Here is a 23,280-nt window from a genome sequence, read left to right on the forward strand (position 1 = left end):
TACAGAAATGTAGAAAACAAATTTAAGAAAAAGATTAAAGATGGTCTCAAAATTTTAACTCCTCCTCCTGCATCAAGAGGTAGAGACTAATGACCTTCCCGTTGAGTCTGGGTTGGCCTTAGTGATGAATAGAATGTGCCAGACCAATAGAAGGTAGCAGAGCTAATGTTCTGGGACTTCCAAAGCTAGATTGTATAAGAAGCGTTGCAGCTTTGGAACAAGACTCATTGAATATTCATCCTTAAAACCCTGAGACAATAAGAAACCCACTTACCAGATGGAGATACCATGTGAAGAAGCCCTGAGGCCACATGGAAAGTGAGAGTTGGATTAGAATGAAATCCATCAGTATAATTCACCACTGTTAACAAAATGAAGGAAGCCAGGTGCAGTGGCTCACACCTGTAATCCCAGCACTTCAGGAGGCCAAGATGGGCAGACTGCTTGAGATCAGGAGTTCAAAACCAGCCTCGGCAATGATGAAACACCCCATCTCTACAAAAAATGTAAAAATTAGCTAGGTGTGGTGGTGTGCACCTGTGGTTCCAGTTACTCAGGAGGCTGAGGTGGGAAGATGGCTTGAGAACTGGAGGAAGGGGTTGCCGTGAGCTGAGATGGTGCCACTGCACTCATGCCTGGGTGGCAGAGCCAGACCTTGTCTCAAAAAACCAAAAAAACACAAACAGAACGAAAGAGCAAAAACAACACGATCATTTAAGTAGATGCCAGAAGCATCGAACAAAATGCAAAATCTACTCATGATAAATATTCTCAGCCATGTATGAAGAGAGAATTTCCAAAACCAATAAAGGGCATCTACAGAAAGACCCTCTCGTCACCATCACAATGGTGAAAGATGAAGTGATTCCTCCCCATCCCCTGTGACTAGGAATAAATCAAGACTATCTGTTCTTACTATTGCAATTCTACCTTGTATTAGAAGTCCAAAACCAGTGCAACAAAGCAAGAAAAAGAAATAAAAGACATACAGATTGAAAATGAAGAAGGCAAACCATCTTTTCTTCCCTATAGATGACATAATTGTGTATGGAGAAAATTCTAAGAAGTCTATAAAACAGCCACCAGAATTAAAAAGTGAGTTTAGCAAGGTCTCAGAATATAAGTTCATCATTATAAAAATCAACTGAATTTTTATATACTGTTAGCAATTGGAGATTGAAATTACAGTGTTATGTCTTTTACAATAGCATAAAAATCAGAATATACTTAGGGATAAATTTAACAAAATATGTGAAAGACCTATAAATCATAACCTACACAACACTGTTGAGAGAAAATAAAATTAAACAGAGAGATACAATCTCACTGATGGGCAGATTCAATACTGTTATCAATTCTCCCAAAATTAAGCTATAAGATTCAACACAATCATGATATCTACAGAATGTATTTTTGTGTAAATTGACAAACTGATCTTAAAATTTCTATGGTAATACCTAGGACCAGGAGTATCTAAAACAACTTTGAAAAAGAATAACAAATTTGGAAGACTGATACTACTTGATTTTGCAACTTATATTCACCTTATTATCAGGCTATGTAATCAAGACCATATGGTGTTCGTGAAAGAACAGATGAGAAATCAACAGAAAGGAATGTAATGTAGAGCCCAGAAATAAACCCACACATATGTAGTCATTTGATTTCTAACAAAGGTGATTCAACAGGGAGGGGATAGTGTTTTCTATTTTTTAAAATAACGCTGGAAGAACTGAATATCCATATAAAGTGAACTTTAACTTTTTATTCACTTAATACACAAAAATTAACTTAAAATGTATCATAAAAGCAATGGTAAATAAAACTTTAATATTTCTAGTAAGAAAAGGGATATCTTTGCAACTCTGGGTAGACAGATGCTTCTTAAATGGGTCACAAAAATACACACCATAAAAGAAAAACTGGTAAGTTGAACTTCATCAAAACGAAAACTACTCTTAAAAAGTTACCATTGAAAAAATGAAAAGGCAAAGCACAGGAGATTTTCAAAGTACCTATATATGTGACAGAGGACTTGTTTCCAGAATATGTAAAGAACTCTTATAAAACTGAATAAAATGATACAGTAAAAAGTGGACAAATGATTTGAACAGACATTTCACAAAAGAAGATGCAAGAATGGTTGAAAACATATGAAAAGCTGTGCAACATCATTAGTCAACAGAGAAATGCAAATTAAACCTACAGTCCACATTACATATCTAATTTAAGAATTAGAATGCTTAAAGAGACTGATGCTTTAAGAATTAGAATTCTTAAAGAGACTGATGCTACCAAGGGTTGACAAGAATGTGGAGCAACTAGAATTCTCTTACATTTCAGGTGGGAATGTTAAATTGTACAGTCACTTTGGAAAGCACTTAGTTGCTTATAAAGCTAAATATATATCTGCCATATGACCCAGCAATCTTACTGCTAAGAAATTCCTCAAGAGAAAATAAAACGTATGTTCCTTAATACAAAGACTTGTACAGGAATAGTCAAGGCAGTTTTATTCACAATAGCAAAACCTGGAAATGACCCAAATGTCAATCAACAAAGTAATGGATGCACACTCTGTAGTATAATGTATAATGTGATCCTACTCATTACTACAAAGAAATGAACTACTGAATTAATCTAAACACCTTCTGCTGAGCAAAGAAAGCCATGCATGGAAGAGTGCATAGTGTAGAATACTACTGACATAGTATAAAACTCTAGAAAAGACACCATCATATTAAATCTGTATTGAGCAAGAGTAGGTTGGTGGTGAACTGGGGTCTGCAGTTGGGTGAAAGATTGATGGGAAGGGAGTCAATGACAATTTTGGCATTGTGGAAATATTCTACATCTTGGTTAAGTGGAAGTTAAACAGATATTTACATCTGTGCAAGTTCACTAAACTATACTTTAAAATGGGTACATTTTATTGTATGTAAATTTTACCTCATTAAAAGTGATTAATAAATAATTTCATTCTCAGTAACAGTGGTCGAAACTCTCAAGTTTATTTATGCTGAAGAAACTTAAGTAGGATCTTTCTTAGGTATCCTCAGAGTTTCATAACACATTACTTCTTCTCTAAAGTAGTATTTGCTTTAAAGGTTTTAACAGTTTCTGTTTGCAAAAAGTATTATCAGTTACAGTTGGACAATATTAAATGGCACGTTTACAAGACCAAAAATTAAAGTCCTCAAAAGCTACTGTATTTTAACATAAACTTGCATGGCAAATAGTTTTCAGTACAACAACCTGTCATGTTCTGCAACCGGCCTTTTGTCAGAGTTTTGATCCTTTAACACTTACCTTCTTCCCCGTTTTATTTCTTCTTTAAGAAAACAAACTTACACTTGTGTATTAGTTTACAATTACTGTAAACAAATGACCACAAACTTAGCAACTTAAAACACCATTTATCATCTCAGTTCTGTGGTTCAAAAGTCCAGGAACAGCTGAACTGTGTTCTCAGCTCAGTATCTCACAATGCCAAAATCAATATGTCGATTTGATTTCAAGCTGGGGATGTGTTCTCATCGCAAGCTCAGAGTCCTCTGCCAAGCTCATTCAGGTTGTTGGCAGGTTTCAATTCCTTGCAGCGACAGGACTGAGGTACCCATTTCCTTGCTGGGTGTCAGCAGGGTGACATCCTCAGCTCCTTAGAGGCTATCTTCAGGTCCTAGCCACCTGGTGTTCTCATGACACGGCAGCTCACTTCTTCAAAGCCAGGAGGGGAATGGAATCATATAATGTCATCACAGGAGTGATTATCCCATCATATTCACAGGTCCTGCTCACTTCAAAGGGGACTGTGCAGAGTATGTACACCAAGGGGTGGGAACCAGGGTGCCATTGTAGAATTCTGCTTACCACAGTTTGCTTTTTCTGCTGTCCAAAAGTGAACTGAGGTCCACTTATTTTTATTAGATTTGATTTCTCAACTTGTTTCATATATAATATGAAACAGCAGCCAGGTATGGTGGCTCACGCCTGTAATCTTAGCACTTCAGAAGGCCGAGGCAGGTGGATCACCAGCCAAGGTGTTTGAGACCAGCCTGGGCAACAGGGAGAAACCCCAGCTCTACAAAAAATACAAAAAAAAAGTTAGCTGGGAGTAGTGGTGCGTGCCTATAGTCCCAGTGACTCCAGCGACTGAGATGGGAGGATTACCTGAGCCCAGGGAGGTTGAGGCTGCAGTGAGCCGTGATCACACCACTGCACTCCAGCCTGCGAGAGAGTGAGACCCTGTCACAAAAAATAAATACATAAATAATAAATAAAAACACAGACTTTTGTCTTAACTGAGAGGAGCAAGATGGATGAGACACAGTTTGCTAATGTGGAAAAATGATATGAGTTTTGCTTAGTCATCACAAAATGGAATCAGAAGTTTGAAATACAACACTTCTTGCTCAGTTCTAATAATGAACACCAACTCTGCTCTGGCTCGAGACATGAAATGGTATTTGATATTGTTTGGAGCCTTACAGAGATACTTAATTTTAAAAAATTTTTTAAAATTTAAAACGATACTTAAGTTTAAAAAATTTTTTAAAATTTGCAAAATCTGGTAACTGTCAACACAATACCTATACAGCAATGCTATAAATCAATTATAGAAACAATATGCAGTCAAAGGGGAAGTTCAACTGGGTCTCTAATGCTTTATTTAAAAAAAATAGATCTGAGGAAAATAGAATAGGATGTTCACATTTGCTAATTATGGATAGCAGTATATAAGTGTTATTATTTTCTCTTTTTCATGCCTTACATAAAGGGTAAGTAGATCATTATGATATATGCTGACACATTCCTTTTTGCAAAATCTCCTACATTTTTCCTGTAACTTCCTTAGGAATAGTAAGCTCTGAGTATATATTCATGAGAAACTAAGACTCAGCTCTTACAGGGGTATGTATGTTTCAGAGTGTTCCTGAACCTACTAGTTGGTGCCTCAGTGGTATGCCATTACTAAGATATCTAGTTCCATTTTAAATGGCATTTCGGATCTTTCTGGGGCAAAGTAACTGCAGTGTTAAGTCATACTCTGAGAAGCACTCTCATACCCGAAGAAAATTTTACGGGGTGGATTACAATAGGCTTCCACTAAAAGCTTTCCCCATTTACCAGATGAAAAGCAGGTTACAGTGGTGTTGCTCCTTCCCGTTATGGGAAGTTGGGCCAATTTATGATGTAGGAGCAAGGGATCACTTCTCATGACTCACCACCCTAGTCACTGTCTAAGATGAGATCACCTCAAGTATGTTTTGAGAGCACTAAGTCTGTGGAAAGCTCACGGAAATTGAAACCAAACCAAACCAAAACCCAAAACTCAAAGTTACCATAGTCAAATACGTTTAGGAAATATTCGATCGAACAGCTTTATCTCAAAGGAATATAGGATTCTTTCTAAAATTTATTTGTGTTTTACAAATGTATCTGATCACAAAACTCTTTCTTTCCAAAGATGTCTTTTCACTGCTTTGAGAAACATGCTCTAACAAGATTATCTCTGATTTTTAAAATCTTTGAGCAGGCAGAGAGGAAGCTGATCTTTCAAAAAGTCATGATGACAATCATGGGCAAGCTCTCCTTACCTAATAATTCACTGGCTCTCAAAGGCTGCTCTGTTATCTCCAGTTCCTGGCTAGCTGTTTCTGGATGCTAAAATAAAAAAGAAGCACCTCCTATTTCTTTCTTTTCTCTTTGCTGTTTCTTGAAAATAATTAGAGACAGATTATATGACAGTGGCTTTCCCCTGAGTATATCTTGGGTTATTCAAAAACATTCCTGCTGCTTGATACCTGAACTGACATACACACTAAGTGATGTGTTTGTGAGTGGCAGGTCACAATGCAATTGTGTAAACGTTTGTAGAAAAAGCAGGATCCAATTCTTTTACTTAAGCCGGGAAATGGTTTGGTTGGACAGAAGAGAGAAAAGCTAAAAGATCTGCTTGATATTCACATTTTGTCCTGATAATAAGGAGCTACTAACTTAATCATGTGATGAAGTGTGGCTTATTTGGGGGACAGTAAAAGCCCTGAGAGAGACTAAAGGGTGAAATATTTGATCTATGTGGTGGCAGCAAATTACAGAGGGCTCTGGATGCTCAGATGAAGAGTTTACCCTTAGTTCTCTTTTTATTGGAGCACCACTGGGGGTTTATGAGTTAGGGTACAGGCTTCCTCAACCTCAGCACAATTGGTGTTTTTGGCCAGATAATTCTTTGTAATGGGAAGGAGAGGAGGCTCTGGCCTGTGCATTATAGGATATTCCGCAGCATCCCTGCAGCTATCTACTAGATGCCAGGAGCATCTCCCCCTTATCAAATTAAGACAGCCAAAAATGTCATCAGACACTGCCAAATGTCTCCTGGGAAACAAAATTGTTACCTGATTGAGAATTAAAGAGCTGAAGAATGACAAAATAATTGGTGTTTAAGAAGGACTGTCCAGCTGTGGTTGTGCAGAATAAACAGGAGGATGGCAGGACAAGAGCCTGGCAGAATATATTAGAGGCTGTCTCTTTACCTTAGGTGTGGTATATTGTAACAGTAAGGGCCTCCAATGAAGTACATTTCTCTGTATCCCTGTTTTTTTGTAGTCCCCTCCCACGTTGACTTAGGGCTTGGCCATGTGACTTGCCAATGTGTCTTGTCAATGGAATATCAGCAAATATGACACAAGCTAAAGCTTGAAGAGCACTTGTACATTGGGGCTTACTGGCTTGGAACACTGCCACCATGTGACAAAACCCATGCTAGCTTCCTGAAGACGCATGGCCCAGCCAACAGCCAGCACTAGCTTCCAGAAAAATGAGTGAGGCTCTATAACCATTCAGCCCCAATTGAGTCAACAAGAAAGCCACCTAAGAGATCCCAGGTCAGCTAGCAGACAAACCACCTAGCTGAGCCCTGCCCAAACTGATGATAATGGAATTATGAACAAATAAAATGGTAGCACTTTTAAATCACTACTGCTGTTATGCAGTGATAAATAACTGATATCGTAGGTCTGAAGTATATTAACATTGGTAGAAATAAGTATAAGAAAATGCATGCACAAGACATTTGGAATAATTCGTGTTTTTTTTGTTGTTGTTTTGTTTTTTGACGTAGTCTTGCTCTATTGCCCAGGCTGGAGTGCAGTGGTGTGATCTCAGCTCACTGCAACCTCTGCCTCCTGGGTTCGAGTGATTCTCCTGCCTCACCTCCCAAGCAGCTGGGACTAAAGATGCCCGCCACCACGCCCAGCTAATTTTTTGTAATTTTAGTAGAGACAGGCTTTCACCATGTTGGTCAGGCTGGTCTCGAACTCCCAACCTCAAGTGATCCACTGACTTCAGCCTCCCAAAGTGCTGGGATTACAGGCATGAACCACCGTGCCAGGCCAATTCATGTTTCTTGATGACTCTTCAATGAAGGGGCTTAGGGAAAGGGCAAAGCAAGTCACAGAACATAAAAATTCAGAAATAATGAGCACAAAGGTCAGAGTGAAAATTCAGGAATAAACTTGTGCAAGCAGTCTTCAAAAAAGCACTTCTGCCTAAGCAGTTAAAAACATGAAAGCATCTATTTTGAAAGACATAGATATCCATTAATTGCTAACAGTAGAAATATAATAATAGTTCAAAGATTTAGTTTAATAAGTATATTTGTAAAGCTTTAAAGGCATTACCAAACTAGCCACTTTTTAATTCATATGGAAAATCAATCTTTAGAATAAACAGGAAAGCACATAAGCTCAAAATCAATAACAACTTATATTGCACTAATGATAAGATTCATTTCAATGTAGCAGCTGTCCAACTGTATACAACTATATTCACTTAACAATTAGGTTGGTAAGACCAGGACTTCTAATGGAATGCCTCTCATAATTTACCAGTTAAATTTGCAGGTGGGGGTTATCAGTAGTAGTTACAGTTTAATAGAAGCTGTTAGCGTTGAACATGTTTATTGTACAATTCAAGAGGAAATAGGTCTCAGATGTTTAGCACTTAGCTCTATGTTTAAGAACACTAGCCTGGTAGGAACGTGTTAGTAATATCCCTTACTTAATGATCATATTTTTAAAAAATCAAAGTAAAAAACGATAAAGAGAATCCAGAATGAGATAAAAGAAAAACACAGAATCAGAAAGTCTAAAATGTGGAGGAAATGGATAACGTAAATAAAGTAAAAATGAGCCAAATGTATCTTCACAGGCTGTGAGAATCGCCTAAAGGCACGGTTACACAAGCCGTAAGACAGACTGAGGGTCTCCTGGAAATGGATGGACAAAAGTGTTTAAAAGGATCAAAATGGGTGGATTTTAAAGATCTCATATCCATTAAGCAATCAGTATTAAAGAAACAATAGTATTGTCGAAAAAAGTGTTTAAAACCAAAGAGTAACATACCTTTGGATATATAATTTCCATGAAGTTTGTTTAAAGAAAAAAACCTCCAAAACGACCTTTGTTTAAACAATGCTGCCTGCCAAGCGATTTTGTTTATTAAATTTTTTCTCAGGTTTAGGAGACAAGGATTGAGAAAAAATGTGGAATTGGAGATCTGGAAGATCTGTGTTTAAGCAGTGGGACCTTAACGTTAGACGCACAGAAATGCGTTAACGAAAGCCAGTAAAACTGAGAATGGGGTCTTCTGGTAAATCTTGTACTCTGGTTTGTAAGAAACTTGTATGTAAAGAAGTTTACCAAGTTTCGGGAATAAGATAATAAAATGCACTTAACCCATTCGGATTCCTACCCCTACCTACCTTACCTCTGGCCGGTTAGCTTCTCACGCGCGCGCCGGCACCCTCTCTGTGGAGAAGCGGGGCGCTGGGCTCTACCCGAGCAGCGATTACGCGGAAGGGCAATGCTCCCCCCGCACCACCGTTCAGGCCAACCAGGTCTCCCCTTCCTACGCGGAAAGCAGCGGCGGGCTCCGGGGCGTGGGAACTAGAGAAGCGAAGGCGCGCGCTCCTCCTCCCTGGATGGGCGGAGCCGCACCCGCCGGGAGAGTGGTGAGGGCCACCGCGGCGCGCGGGCGCTCAGTAGGGAGAGGCGCTTCTTCGCGGTGCCCGGAGCCAGAGCACACCCCACCGCCCCCGGGACCTGTTGGAGACTGACCCGAACCGTCGTCGAAGGGAGCAGCCCGGCAACCCCCGACGTCCCTCGCCCCGCCCGACGTTCCCGCAAGTGGCCAAACCAGCCGGACAAGCCAAACTCGCCGGGTCTCCCGGCAGCAGCAGGTGGCCCCGTCCTTCCAGGGAGGGCCGTGCGCCCCGCGGCGCTCCGGAGCCCTCTCGGCCGCCCCCGCCAGGCGGGATGGAGGCGGACGGGGACGGAGAGCAGCTGGCCCGACTGCGCTCGGTCTTCGCCGCCTGCGACGCTAACCGCTCGGGACGCCTGGAGCGCGAGGAGTTCGGGTCACTGTGCGCGGAGCTGCGGGTGCGGCCGGCCGACGCCGAGGCCGTATTCCAGCGGCTCGACGCCGACCATGACGGCGCCATCACATTCCAGGAGTTCGCACGTGGCTTCCGCGGGGCCCTCCGCGGGGGGCGGCGCCAGGACTGGGGTCTGCTGGGTCCTGCGCTGGCCGTGGCTGAGGCGGGGCCCGAGACCCCCGACAGCGAGGAGGACGAGGGCGACGAGGGCGACGAGGACGCGGAGGCGGCGCTGGCCACCTCGTGGGGCCCGGCGAGTCCCGACCCGGCTTGGCAGGATTTCCAGGCGCGACTCGGGGAGGAAGCCAAGTTCATTCCCAGGTGCGAGTGTGAGCTGGGGCGGGAGGTGATCCTGGCGCTTCCTCCTTTCTTCTTCCCACTTTCTTGCAGGTGTGCAGACCCAATGCACTTGACACTTCTCTGTGAGTTGCTTGTCTTCCTTCACCTACTCGCTTTGCTTTTCCAAGATCCGCTAGAGTTAAGAAAAGGGAGAGAGTCAGCGTTTGGGGAGAAAGTTTTACGTGCTGAATCCTGAGCCTGCAAAGGGCAGCGTGTTAATTACAGGAGCTCTCCTGAAATCTGCAGCCGCTGGCGCCCCGCGCGGGTTTAGGCGCGCGCCCCACATCTCACCGCGTCCTGGTTACGTCACCTTCTACCCCAGGCCTTAGGCTCGCACCCCAGGGCTGGGGCCCGGGCTGTTTGCCAATTTGGCGTCCTCTGTAATAGTTTTCTGATTTGTTGTTTTCCTAAGACTGTATAGAAAAGGAAATGTTGAGTTTTTATATTGCTGGACACAAATATTCATTGATGTACCTGCTAGGCATTTTACAGAGTTCACACGTTTAATTTTCATAACATCCCTAGAAGGTAGGCTAGCTTATTTCTGAACTTAGACTTAGAAATTAGACAGACGTTAAGGGACTTGCCCAGTTAAGCAGCAGAGATTCGACCCCACATTTTGTGAACTGAAAAACTCACTTTTTATGTGACGGAATAAAATGAAAAAATGACATTATATTATCTGCTCTTATTGCTGTGACAGAAATAAATAACGTGTCAAGTCACGGACTTAATTATCAGGAGGTAAGAGGATGCCTGCAGGTGGGATTTCAGGGCCTGGAGGGAGAGAGGCTCAGTTTTTCTTCTTTGAGCTTCGTTTGCATTTGTCCATCCCTTGGCGTGGTGGGTGTCTCCAGCTGCTATTTTTCACTTCATTCCCCGGCGATACACACATTTCAGTCCTGTAAGTGTTTTTCTGCTTTATGTTTGGAGTTTAGCTGAAATTTTATTGAGCTCTGGCTGTCGTTATTAAGACGCTCTGAAAGGCATCATTTTGGTTGGCAGTTGGCACATCTGAGATGGGAGATTGAAAAGGAAGTATCCCTGGAAGGTTGTCAGTGTGCTTGTTCATTGGAAGTCCTCACTTCCTCCTCCTCCCAACTTCTCCCTCCAGCTTGGAAAGTGAGGGGAATATTGGGCATGGAGAGTGACTCACTGCCATAGAAGGGTTGTGTAGAGAAAGTGGGTGTGTAACTATCTTTTCTATTGTTTACAGATGAGTTACTCCCCAACCAGGGAAGTACAAAATTAAAACACTGCCACAACCTATACTCTTTCTTTGAGTCATCTTTCATCTGTAACTTAGTTTGGGTGCAGCTAGTTTAAAAAGGTAAGAATTTTAGGAATGAGGCAAGGTGAGTGCATATCATATTGGATATGATGTATGCATACATGTGGATCTGTTTTTCACAGCTGTCTAGTCTCAGCAACAAATATTTCACATACAACCTTAAATGATTGAAATGACCTGGATCAGTGTACAAACCAGGACTTAATATTGTTGGTGGAATTATTATTATCATGTTGCCTTTCCAAACTCTTCAGAGATTACTACGTTTAATGGGCACTGGTGTCACCTGGTAGACTTGTGTCCTAAGCCTCACCTCACCTCCTGATTTGAGATTAACAAGTACAATATTTGTCTTCCTCTCATGTTCAAGTGGAAGAGATCTAAACTGCGTTGCTGCATCAGATTGTTACCATGGCAGCCATCCGCTGTTTTGGTAAATTGGATTAATTCTACTTCACTTCCTCATACAGCTGTTCACCTTTTCTTCCATCCATCCAAATGTGATTTAAATTTTTTTTTTGTTATTGATAATGCTGTCGGCATTATTTCAGCCAAATTTATTCCACAAACATTACCAATAGCCTGCCGTATGTGAGATACCGGCTTAGGTACTGTCCTAGGTCACTGGGGACAAAGAGAAGGATGGTATGTAGTTCATGCCTTCAAGATGCTCATGGTGTAGATGAAACATTTTTCCAACAACTTCATTGAAGAACATTTAAAGCCAAAGGAAATTTGTAGGAAACTCTCTGTATTGTGGACATAGCTCAACAGACGGCTGCAAGCAAGAATTTTCTGTAAAAAGTCATTAAGTTGCTCATGTTTGTACACATTATTTTGGGACTTGTTTTAATATAAAGTAGTTTCTTCTGAAGGGAGAGTTGTCTTTCCAGGAAGTGTGCCATTCCAACTTGTGGCTTTGTTTCCCACCTGGCACTCAATCTTATCCCTGGGGACAGCCTGCCCCAGGGCTATCCTGGGGAGTGTTCACATCCAGTTTGAGAATAACGGATATTAAATAGGAAAATGTTTGGTTCCTATAAAGGTAAAGCATGACACTGTTGATTTTCATTTAAAGGATCTTTCAAGCAAAATATTAAGCAATTTTGGGTTAAACTCCCCAGTCATCAGTAATTGTGATGTTAGAGGGAAGATAATACGGCATCATGAAGGGATGAAAGTGGCCTTTGGGATGTGTGTCATTCTTGAGTTCATTTTCTCTTAGAAATTTGAGGGACTTTTTCTTTTGAAGGCTGAGGAAGGAGTGTCCAAGGAGCTGTGTGACATGGTAAGCTGAGCCTGGCAGGTGTGAAGGGTCTGCAAGGTGGACCTTGACCACTTCCTGATCAGTTTGATAAGGTCGGCCAACAGGTGAAGGCAGCAGGACAATGCGACGTGGTTACATGGGGGAATTTGGGAGGGCAGTTGCTACAAGGCTAAGAAAAGTCCTGGAAGCAGGAAGAAAATGTGTGGGTGTTGAGGGTGGAGGGGCAGGGCAGAGAGCAAACTTATAATGTAGCCTTGCCAGTTTCTGATGCCTGGGTCATTGTCTTGGTGACCGGGAGTTTCATACTCAGGAGATACTCAGTAAATAGTCAGCAAATGTTTGCTGAATGAATAGAAGATACCAGTAATCTTTGATTCTTGTTTCAGATATCTGCATTTTGAGAGAAAGTGTAGTTCATGCTGTGAGCTTTTGCAGATTTTCTCACTTTTTTTTTTTTTCCAGTTACTGTTGTGAGCCGGTCATGGTGTTTAGAGATTGCCAAGAGAAGGAAATAGGCTGTGTGTGTGTGTGTGTGTGTGTGTGTGTGTGTATGTGTGTGTGTATAGAGCATTTGATGGATGGCTGAGAGGAGAGATGAGGGTCTCTTCTCTGACCTCTAGTCAGAGCTGAAGCTTTTCAGTGTTTTCTCAACTCCATTTGCAGCAATTTTGAGTGTTATCTGTGAATTGATTCATGCTGATAAATTAACTTGGAAAACCCCACATTCTCACAAACAGCAACGTGAGGGTGCAGCTGGCACTGGAACCATCATGGGCCTGTGAGTGGGCACAGGTATCCCAAAAGTGTCCAAAGCAGGGACACCCTCAGGTCAGGTACCTGCTGTGTGACAGGTATCAGTGATGGGTGACCTGCCAGGTGGTGCTGGGCTAGGATTTGTTGGGACGTCAAAATCAGCACCGTTAGCTGTTTCGCATAGTGTGCGGTGTTTCTACATGCACCATGTTGAAGGGGATTCTTTTATTTGGTAATTTAAAAACACATTTAATTGAGAGGAGCCAAAACTTTCCATATGTGAATTGTATAGAGATTGGCAAAACGGCTTACCTTATTAAACTCAAGAGGAAAGGCTCCCCCATCGGACAGCAATCCTATTTAATTGGGAAATTTTGAAAAACAAGTAGTTGCCGGTAAGCAGAGGCAAAGTTTCAGTACTGGTGAGGGTTGCTTCTCCATTTCCTCTTCTTGGGTGCTAGTTTAGCCCTTTTCAGAATGATTGCCTTGTTTTGTAATAGTGTAGTTGCTTCACAGCTCCCTTAATTTACATGATACGGTGCTTGACAAGATAGAAAAGGGAGGGGAGAGACAGAGGCAAAGAAAGACATAACTACATCAGGAGTGAGCCAGAGAGCAAGAGAGAGGGCCAGAGATAGAGTGGCAGAGGGGGAAATGGTGAGAGGGAGTGAAACGCAGAGATTGGATGGAGGGGAAAGGAAGAGAGACTGATGGATTCCATCTTGCCTCGGTTTCCCCTCTTTACACTCAGTGAGCCTATGGCCCCGAGCCACCTTGAGATGAGAAAAGGCAAATCAGCTCTTCTCTCTTTGATCTCAGCTCTTGAATATCTTCCACATGTGAGCATCTTGGTGCTTTGTGATGTGTTTGTGGTATGTAAAGATATATATATATATATTTTCATGCTCATGGTCCTCATCCATGAAGGATGAGTACAACACCCACACATTTTCTTCCTACTTTCAGGACTTTTCTTAGCCTTGTAGCAACTGCCCTCCCAAATTCTCTTGTGTAACCACGTCACATCCGATTCTCATCCAAGAAGAGAAGATGTGTTCTAGCCTTGCAACATGGTGGTGGGCTGCACCCAAGTCCTAGATATCAAGGGTATTTACCTTGAGTACCAGCTTTGGGATCTGTCACTGTGCTCACCATAGGTTTTCTGGAGGTTTCTTTACCTTTTCCGGATTCTGAACCAGGATCCTAACGTCTGTGTCTCTGTTTATGTCTGTACCTGGATCTCCTTGTTTTCTAACTGTTGCTATTCTGTAGCTTTTTGCTTTTTCTCTTTAATGTGTCCTCTGTCACAGTTATGTGTATCATTACTCTGCTGACTGGGAGAAACCTGTCTCTTAATAACTACAGCTCATTATTGGTGTATAGAAATGCTACCGATTTGTGTACATTGATTTTTGTATCCTGAGAATTAACTGAATTCGTTTATCAAAGCTTAGGAGTCTTTTATAGGAGTCTTTAGGGTTTTCTAGATATAAGATTATATTGTCAGCCAACAGAGATAATTTGACTTCCTCTTTTCCAGTTTGGATGGGTTTCTTTCTTTCTCTTGCCTGATTGCTCTGGCTGGGACTTCCAGTACTGTATTGAGTAGGAGTGGTAAGAGCGGGCATCCTTGCCTTGCTCCAGAATTTAGGGGGAATGAACCTTTGATCCTTCCTCCTGGGCCTTGTGTGAATCTGTGCAAGCCTTAGGTTTTATGGGCTCTACTTGCTGGGTGGTGGCCACTTCTGGTTCTGATATTTGAATTTAATCTCAAGGTAGTAATTTCTTTTTGGCTTTCAGATTTGGGAAAAGTATTCTGGCCTTCTAGTCCTTAGAAGGCTCTCTGTTAGCCACCTGGGCAGTGGCCTGCTGTAACCCTCAGAATTCACTGATTGCTCAGAGCTTTGCTCTCAGAATTTGAAGAAAGATGATTTATTCTGTCATTCTGGTTTGTGCAAAAATCAAAGGCTTAAAAAGAAAAAGTCTTAAAACTTAGTGTTATCAGGGAAAGTTTACTGCCAGATCTACAGACTCTTCTCTAGCTTTTCCTCGAACCTGAACTTGGGATTTACTCTTCTCTAAAATTACTGTTAAATTCAGTTACACTACCCCTATCTCTTTAAGCGTGTAACAATCTTTATCTGTTTCTTGTTTTCTGCCCGTGTTATCCAATCTTTTTTCATTTGTAAAATGAAAGTGGCTGCATCATGTGGGGAATGGTTAGTGTGCCATGGTGATTCCAAATGTGTTTCGAATCCTTTTTCTCTCCTCAGAGGGTATATACAGTATACATTCTTGCTTCATGTATATAACTTATTACAATTTAGGTAGCACTTGAGTGCAGTATACAGTCAGAAGAGGGAAATGGGAAGAGAATATTTATTCTGAGTGGTCAAGGATGCCTCACCTGACTGTATTAGTCTCATGTGAGATTGTAAAATGGAAAGTAAACACTGTCTGTCTCCCGGAGGGAAGTTCTAATGGTGGAATTTATCTATGACACATAGCATTTCTTTAGAATTACTTTGTCTAACAAACAAGTTCATTGCTTCAACTTGTAAATATTCAGGGTCTTCCAAATGATAATTGCTTTTCTCAGAGTAATTATAAGAAAAGAAGAGTGAATTTTAACCTTTAAGGCCTTAGTCTATATGTCTTATAAAAACAGGATATACAGTTCCAGTAGTGCAAATGTTTCTTTGATCCTTTCTCTAGTTCACCCAATATTGACATTGCCCTTGACATCTCACTAGGCACTATGCATACCTGACCCTGACCTTGTTTCTTGCCTTCTTAAATACTCAGGAGTTTCTGACACCTGAAGGACCTGGGGTGTGGAATAATGAATGGGAAAATTCCTCCTGGCGCACCGAAACACCACTCATTCTGGACTATGGATGTTTCACATCGAATGTTTCTCAAATTGGGAGCCATAGACCCTTCGTGGTCATTACATATATCTTCGGGAGTTTTAGGAGACCAAATATTCTTATTTTCATTTTGGCGATAATGTAAAATAAATTGATGTGAGCTCATTCCAGATCACCTGCATTACAGATTCGGATGACTCTTGCATTACAGATTTGGGTATGGAATGTCAAAACTGCCTTTGTGTTCGTGAGGCATCCCGTAACACTGTGCGCATTGTCATGAGCTAAGAAGGAAGGCCGAAAGGTGGGCTGTGCGTGTGAGCCATGTTTCCACATAATCCGAAGGTGACTGACAACAGAGTCCTGGATTTTCTGTAGTCTCAATATAAAAGTGATGGGAGAATGGGGTTTTGATCATAGAAATGTGCTCCAGATAGCCATGTATGAGCCAGTCCCACACTGACATTGACTGTGTAGATTTAGCTTGGAAAACTGCATGCCCTGTCAGATTAGCTGACTATTACTAATTCTGATTTCACTGATTTTGTAAATGTGTGTCAGTGTTAGAAATGTACTGATGCTATTGGTATAAGGAGTTTATATCCGATTTGTGTTTGTTCATAGTTAAGTGTAATGTGTTAGAAGCAATATTTAAGTTAACTGTGGAGTTCACAGGAGTCTTGTTTTTTTTTTTTTTTGAAACGGAGTCTTGCTCTGTCACCCGGGCTGGAGTGCAGTGGCTCAATCTCAGCTCACTGCAACCTTTGCCTTCCGGGTTCAATTGATTCTCCTGCCTCAGCCTCTTGAGTAGCTGGGATCACAGGTGTGCACTACCATACCCGGCTAATTTTTGTATTTTTAGTACAGATAGTACTATGTTGGCCATGCTGGTCTTGAACTCCTGGACTCAGGTGATCCGCCCTCCTCAGCCTCCCGAAGTGCTGGGATGACAGGCGTGAGCCACTGTGCATAGCCTCACAGTAGTCTACCTGTTAATCTAAGTATGAGAAATATTATTCTAATGGGACTTGAAATCCTCAAGAACTATATAGGACTGTAAACACGCGTGTTTCATTTCTCAGTATGCATTTATCTCCTCTGTCATTTAAATTGAGGGCATAACACTATGGAAAAAGTACATCTTAAATCTCCCAATCCTAAGCAAGGAAGATCTGTGTTATTTTCCCACAGAGGAAACTCTTCTCGCCCTTTTTCCTATTTTTCATTCATTCATTCATTTATTTACTCGTTCATTCCTTCACTAAACACATTTTTTTTTTTTTTTTTTTGTCCACTGTATGCCCAGGACTGCACGAGGCACTGAGTACTTAGAAATAGTCTCCTGCCAAAAGTCCAAGTTGCTTAGCTGGTTTCTCTCTATTCAGAAGGTGGTGACATCAGTGAGGATATAAAGTGGCGAGAATCACGAGGTAGATGGCCTGGGTCCAGCTCTCAGTGGTGGTCAGAAATCAAACAGACCAGCTACACTCAGGGAGTTTCCTCCCCTCTACCACAGAGAAGTGAAGCCTTCACGCCTTCCCTTGCAAGGCTGAAGTGTGCCAAAACTTCTTTCTTTTGTAGTCCAGCATGAGTAGGACTGCAGGTCCCTGTCAAATGACCTCCAAGCTCCTTCCGCTCTTACTACATACACCGTGGGCTGTGATTAATGGAGGAGGGTTCACAAACATGGAGGCCTCCAGAGCCAGGCAGGTAACATTGACCCAGTGATGTGGACTCTATGGCCAGTAAGAGCCTCTGCTTTGTATGCTGGGAGGAAAGCCACTTCTCAGCTTGGCTACTTTTCAGCTCCAGACAGCAGCTGCCGTGCAGGATGTGGGTCCAATGTTGACAGTGATGCTGGATTTTAAGTGCCAATTTCCAGTTTTGCATAGCTAAAGAGACAGCATTTCCAGTGTGCAACCTGTGAATGTGCCCTGGTTAATTCAAATGTTAGGTTCGATCTCATTTTGAAGATCCCTGTTGATTTGAGCGTGTCGTTCCATGACATCCTAACTTAGAACTTTAATGGTGTTACTTATTTCCCCTCTAAGTTTGTGGGATACCCTTTTGACCCAATGACAGTTTATCTTTACTTTCTTGTTTGCTCTTAGATGTTATTGTACTTTGCAGAGTTATCTCGCTCAGGCTCAACAGATGTTGTTGTACAATATTTTCTACTTCCAGGTTATGCTGCCCTAATGCGTATGTCCCAGGGGAGGAGGGCTGAACTATGAATGCATTGGGATGTCTAAGATACCTATTACTCTAATATTTTTCTTTCTCTTCGTCTGAAGCTGGAAGTACTTGGCTGTCACAGTTTTTAAGACATGTAAAAAATCAATTGGAATGAAATGATTTGTGATGAAAATTAAGGGAATTATAAGGGGTCATATTTTCTGGTATTGTAGTATTATTTTCTTTCATTGTTGGAATTCTTCGTCCGTTAGGCACCGTTGTATTTTAGGGCTAAGAAATTTGAACAGCCATAACAGCTGTGTGTCTGGGTTTCTTTTCCTCTTTCTTTCTTTTTTTCATTTTCTGTCTTTTTTTATTTTGTCTTGGAGTAGTCTCATACAGGTTCAGTCAAGCTTTATTCCTTAAATGTTCTCACATGTATCTGTCCTTGTCTTCCATTTTTAAGTGGCCAGGCGGAAACACTCAAGGTAATGGCATGTTCTGAGAGCTCCTCCCCACCAAGTGCACACCAAGAGCAGCCGCTATCTTTAATTTCAATTTTTAAAATTTAGTTTTGGGGTGTCTTCGGGGAATGTTCAGCCTTGATACCCTCTGTGATCATTACAACTATAAAAGTACGGTGCATGCTCAGATGGCCATTCTGTTATAATAGTATCTTTGATCAAGTATATCTTTTAAGTATCTAGATAGAAAGAAGAGAAGTACATAAGGAGTTATTTATTCTGAAATCCGAGTGCAGTGGTGAAAGTATCACCTATTGTTAGCTGCCTGTAGCTACCTGGTGCGAGGGCGAAGGGCTTATGGGAGGTTTAGGTAGCATTTCCTGATTTGTTACCCATCTGCCTAGCATTGTGGACTTTACCATTTCGTCCCCTGGGATAACACAGTCACTTCATAATTCTTGCTTCTGTCAAACAGAGTTACAGTCTCCTCTGGGCTGAGGTGGAAGAATTCATGAAGAGCCAACACACATTTGTTTAGAAAGTCCATTTTAGGGTACTCCTGTGTCATGTTTTCTGATGGGAATGCTGTAAACTAGTGTTAGTGTTTGTAGTGCAGAATACTTTTTCTTTTCCTCCTTGGGGATCTCTTGGTATAGCATGTACTTCCAACTGGCAGATATGGTTTGCTTGGGGATGCTAATGAATGAATTACCCTACAGGCATTTCTGCTTGAACACAGTGTATACATTCCAGAAAAGCCTAGTGTTCTGCAAACATACACAGGGCATTTGGAAAAAAAAGTAGAAATGGTGCAGACCACTCGATAGCTATACTTCTGTAATGAGAATACTCAAATAAGCAGTAACAATCATAAAATACTAGCACAGTAAAAAAAAAAAAAAGTCATGCTAGATTCTTAATAGACATAGAAATACAGTATTCCATAATACCTGTAGGTATCTTAAAAATGGTAGCTATTGGGTACTAGGCTTAGTACCTGGGTCATGAAATAATCTGTACAACAGAGCCTCATGATACAAGTTTACCTGTACAACAAACCTGCACATGTACCCCTGAGCCTAAAATAAGAGTTAAAAAATAATCTGAAAAACTGTTTAAACATGAAAATATAGGATTTTGCAGGGTTTTTTTTTTTTTTTTTTCCGAAGGTGAAGGTAGCTTGATGGAGATGTGGGGTTGCAGCTGCTTTTAGTTAGTGGGGCAAGGACAAAATGCACAAGGATCCAAGAGAACCCAGACAACGCAAGTGGACAGTCTGTGCTAAGAGGACGATCACGGTGCGAAATGGCATCAGGTCCACACTGCATTCCTTTGTAGCCTGCGGCGTGCAGCTGTTAATGGACTTGCATTTCAGTGGCTGTTGCTTGGGGGCATAAAGCATTAACACACTGGGAAAAGTCATTTCCACTTTAGCATCCTTCACTTACTAACCTAGGGAGTGAACTAACTGATGCTGCAGGTACCTGCATTATGGCAGAGAAATCCTAAAAAAACATCTTGAGTACAGAACTCATGGGAAGCTCCAGCAAGGCACAAAGACAGAAATGAATGTCAGATTGATTCTGTGTACACAGATTCAAGGTTTTGTGTTGGTCTAAAAGGATAATGCATCACCTCTCTCCTAAGAGATTATACCAAATGAGCTCTCTTCAGGATAATAAAAGTCCATCAGTCCACAAAAGTTTAGAAATCTATTAGGTTGTTAGAGTCCTAATAGTCCTGGCTAAAATGAAAATATGATGGGATAGCTGAGCACTTGGAGCCTTGGGAAGTGACCTACTCTGTTGAATGATATTTGACATTAAGGTTTTTATCAGTAACAATTAAAGTTCTTATTCAGCTCTTTTCATCAGTCCTGACTTACATTCACTGTGAGGCTGGCACATTGGTCTACATTGATTAACCCCAATGAAAGTGCAGTGATTTTAGACATTTGTATTAGAGTTCTCCAGAGAAACAGAACCAATAAGATGTGTGTATGTGTGCATAATGTACATAAACACAGACATACATATAAAATATATGTGTTATGTATATACCATATGTATACACATATGTCTTGACATATTATTTAGAAAGAGAGAGTTGAGAGAGATTGATTTTAGGGAATTGACTCATGTGACTATGGAGGCTGGTAAGTCCAAACTCTGCAGGGCAGGATGGCAGGCTGGAGACCCAGAGAGGGGTTGAGGTTGCAGTCCTGGTAAAAAGGTCATCTGCTAGCAGAATTCCCTCTTCTTCCTGGGAGATCAGTCTTTGTTCTAGGTCTTTACTGAATGGATGAGGCTCACCTACCCACATTATGGAGGGTAAACTGCTTTACTCAAAGTCTGCTGATTTAAATGTTAATCTCATGTATAGAATACCTTCACAGCAACATACTCACATGTTTGAGCAACTATCTGGCTGCTGTGGCCTAGACAAGTTGACATAAATAAAATTCACCATCATAGCCACTAAGAGAGTTTTTTAGATATTCTCAGTTTTGAGAAGATCACTGAGCATTTTTGAATGCTTCTAGCTTGTAAGTAACAGAAAAATTCAAACTATTTTAATCAGGAAAAATTCCTATACATATATTATATCCCCCCACCTTCCAAATGCCTCAACACTCCACAACAAAGTACCTAAGTCAACTTTAAAGTTATTAATATTTTTCATCTTCCAAGAAAAGGCTTGCCCTACATCTGCTTATGGCTGTGAGATGCCCCTCTGGGAGAAGAGGTCTTACTATTCAGCCTTGTTCCTACCCCTCCACCCTCACTCTACAATCCATTTCTTCATCAAAATAGTTGTAACTTCAAACTGAGCACCTCACGGAAGCTACATCTTGGATTTGAGCATAGCCATCCAGCAAGCCACACAAACATTATGCTTTGCTGGACTTTCCTGGGCAAATTCACTGCTTTCTGGCTTCCTTTCTTCTTCTCCTTCCTTCTCATGCCTTCCTTCCCTCCTTTCTGCACATGCTCTGTGAAAGGAAGGCATTGTGCCAAGAAGTCCAAAGGCTGACATTTTAATGAGGTACAGGAAGAAATTCTTTCCAGTAGGAGTGGGTTCTTATCTGCTGTGTCCAACTACTAGTTTTTGTCCCTGAGTTGGAAGTTGCTTACAGGGTGTAATATGAGAGCACAGGGAAGCCAGAAGTGTTCCACCAGGTATAGGTCCTAAAGCAGCCACAAGAGAGCTGCTAGATTCATTATTCAGCAGCTCAGTGGGCACTGGTGGTAAATCACGTCTTCTCTCTGCTAGTCAAGGGCGTTTCTAGAAATGCAAACTCCCAGGGCCCACCGCAGACTTACCAAAGCATCTGTATTTTAACAGAATCCCTGAATGGTTTGTGTGTGTAGTAAACTCTGCTGAGAAAATGAGAAGTGAGAGTGTGGGATGTGGCCACATCTGCTGGGCAGATGTTTCCAAAAGGCAGAAAAGACCCAGAAAAAAATCGCTGAACTGAAGTAGAAGAGAGAAACTTCGCTGACTTCAAAATGTTGTCTTGGGGTGCTTCTGGTTATTTGATACCTGAATTTCGAGATGTTCATGACTGAGTTTACCTTGAGGATACAGTCCTTTATACTCCATCAAGTACTTTGTGTATTTTGTGAATGTATTCTTCAAAGACAAAACACATGCAGAAAAAGCACACGGAGCGGAAGCGTATAGCTTGCTGGGTTTTCAGATGGAATGCTTGAATAAATCAGAATGCAGGTGAAGAAACAGAACATTTCACTACATTGCAGAAGCCCAGGTTCCCCCCTCAATCACTGCAGACCCCTCTTTCCAGAGGAGTCATTGTCCTTTGCCTCTGTGTTGATGTTACATACATAGGTTCGTGCAGTGCATCTGGCTTCTTTCAGTCACCGTGATGTTTGGGAGCTTGTAGTTTAAAACTTTTATTTTCATTGATGTAGACTCTTCCGCAGTGTGAAAATACCACAATCGATTTATCCAGTTTACTAAAAATGTCCATTTGGATAATTTCTACTTCACGGATGTCACACCTAGTACTGCAGTGATCATCTGTCACAAGACTTTTGGTAAGCATATGGACGTGGGCAACGCATTGGTCAGAAAAATTGTTTGCAAAATCTTGAAGGTTTCCGTGCTAATTCAGGGTCATCACATGAAGTCTAGTTTTACTCTGGGAGGTAGTAGAATGATATCCCCAGGGATTTGTGGAGATGGTGGTTCAGCTTGGCTTTTGAAGTTACTGTGTGGAGTGTCTGTCCTTGCCATCAGGCTGCCAGATGACGTTTTACTATTCTCAGTACTTCCTTCCTTTCTGGGTCTTTGTCTGTTGAAGTTTTGGAAAACAGATTATCAGATACATTAGAATCGTGTTTTTTAAAAGCCCCGTTTGAATGTAAATGATTCCTATACCAAGCAGGAGTGTCTCAGAAGCTGTTTTTCTTTTTTTTTTCTGACATTCCAGCCTCCTTTTGGATTCTTCTTGGCATCAGATACCTGAGTTTCAGATAGCTGGAGTGCTGCCATCATTTTGAAATTATAATATTATGATTATTTGTAGCTTTACTCCTGTTCCATTTTTATTCATACATTAACTCCTTTTTCAATTTTGTGTATTTGGAGGTTCCTCAAGTAGACACTGTGGTTCTAAATTATCTTTTTAGAAATTCAGCCACTTAGAGAGAGATAAGCACAAAACA

General features: G+C 41.4%; 1 protein-coding gene and 1 long non-coding RNA gene across 16 annotated transcripts in view; one reads left to right on the forward strand and one right to left on the reverse strand.

Annotated features, from left to right (window-relative positions):
- Positions 1-1,824: 1,824 nt before the first annotated feature.
- Positions 1,825-9,254, reverse strand: LOC139358094 (uncharacterized). 8 transcript variants are annotated; one of them, XR_011612386.1, is made up of 5 exons: positions 9,117-9,254; positions 7,293-7,428; positions 5,598-5,664; positions 4,171-4,245; positions 1,825-4,081 (listed from the first exon to the last, which is right to left on the reverse strand). It is a non-coding gene; the product is annotated as an uncharacterized lncRNA (long non-coding RNA). The 8 variants fall into 8 exon arrangements; XR_011612385.1 differs by lacking the exon at positions 9,117-9,254 and adding an exon at positions 8,762-9,115 and having other exon boundaries at positions 2,993-4,081; XR_011612387.1 differs by lacking the exon at positions 7,293-7,428 and having other exon boundaries at positions 1,826-4,081; positions 9,117-9,251.
- Positions 9,177-23,280, forward strand: part of LOC105498744 (RAS and EF-hand domain containing) — an 80,978-nt gene continuing 66,874 nt past the window's right edge. For 5 of the 8 annotated variants that reach the window (XM_071077628.1, XM_071077629.1, XM_011771036.3 and 2 more), the window contains exon 1: positions 9,177-9,754. In XM_071077628.1, the coding sequence (XP_070933729.1) occupies positions 9,315-9,754 (440 nt within the window). In that variant the 5' untranslated portion in view covers positions 9,177-9,314. The remainder of the gene's footprint in view (positions 9,755-23,280) is intronic. The other 3 variants (XM_071077626.1, XM_071077627.1, XM_011771035.2) reach the window with 1 other exon arrangement.

The sequence above is a fragment of the Macaca nemestrina genome, chromosome 14 (genome assembly GCF_043159975.1).
Source record: "Macaca nemestrina isolate mMacNem1 chromosome 14, mMacNem.hap1, whole genome shotgun sequence".
In the NCBI taxonomy this organism is placed as follows: Eukaryota; Metazoa; Chordata; class Mammalia; order Primates; family Cercopithecidae; genus Macaca; species Macaca nemestrina.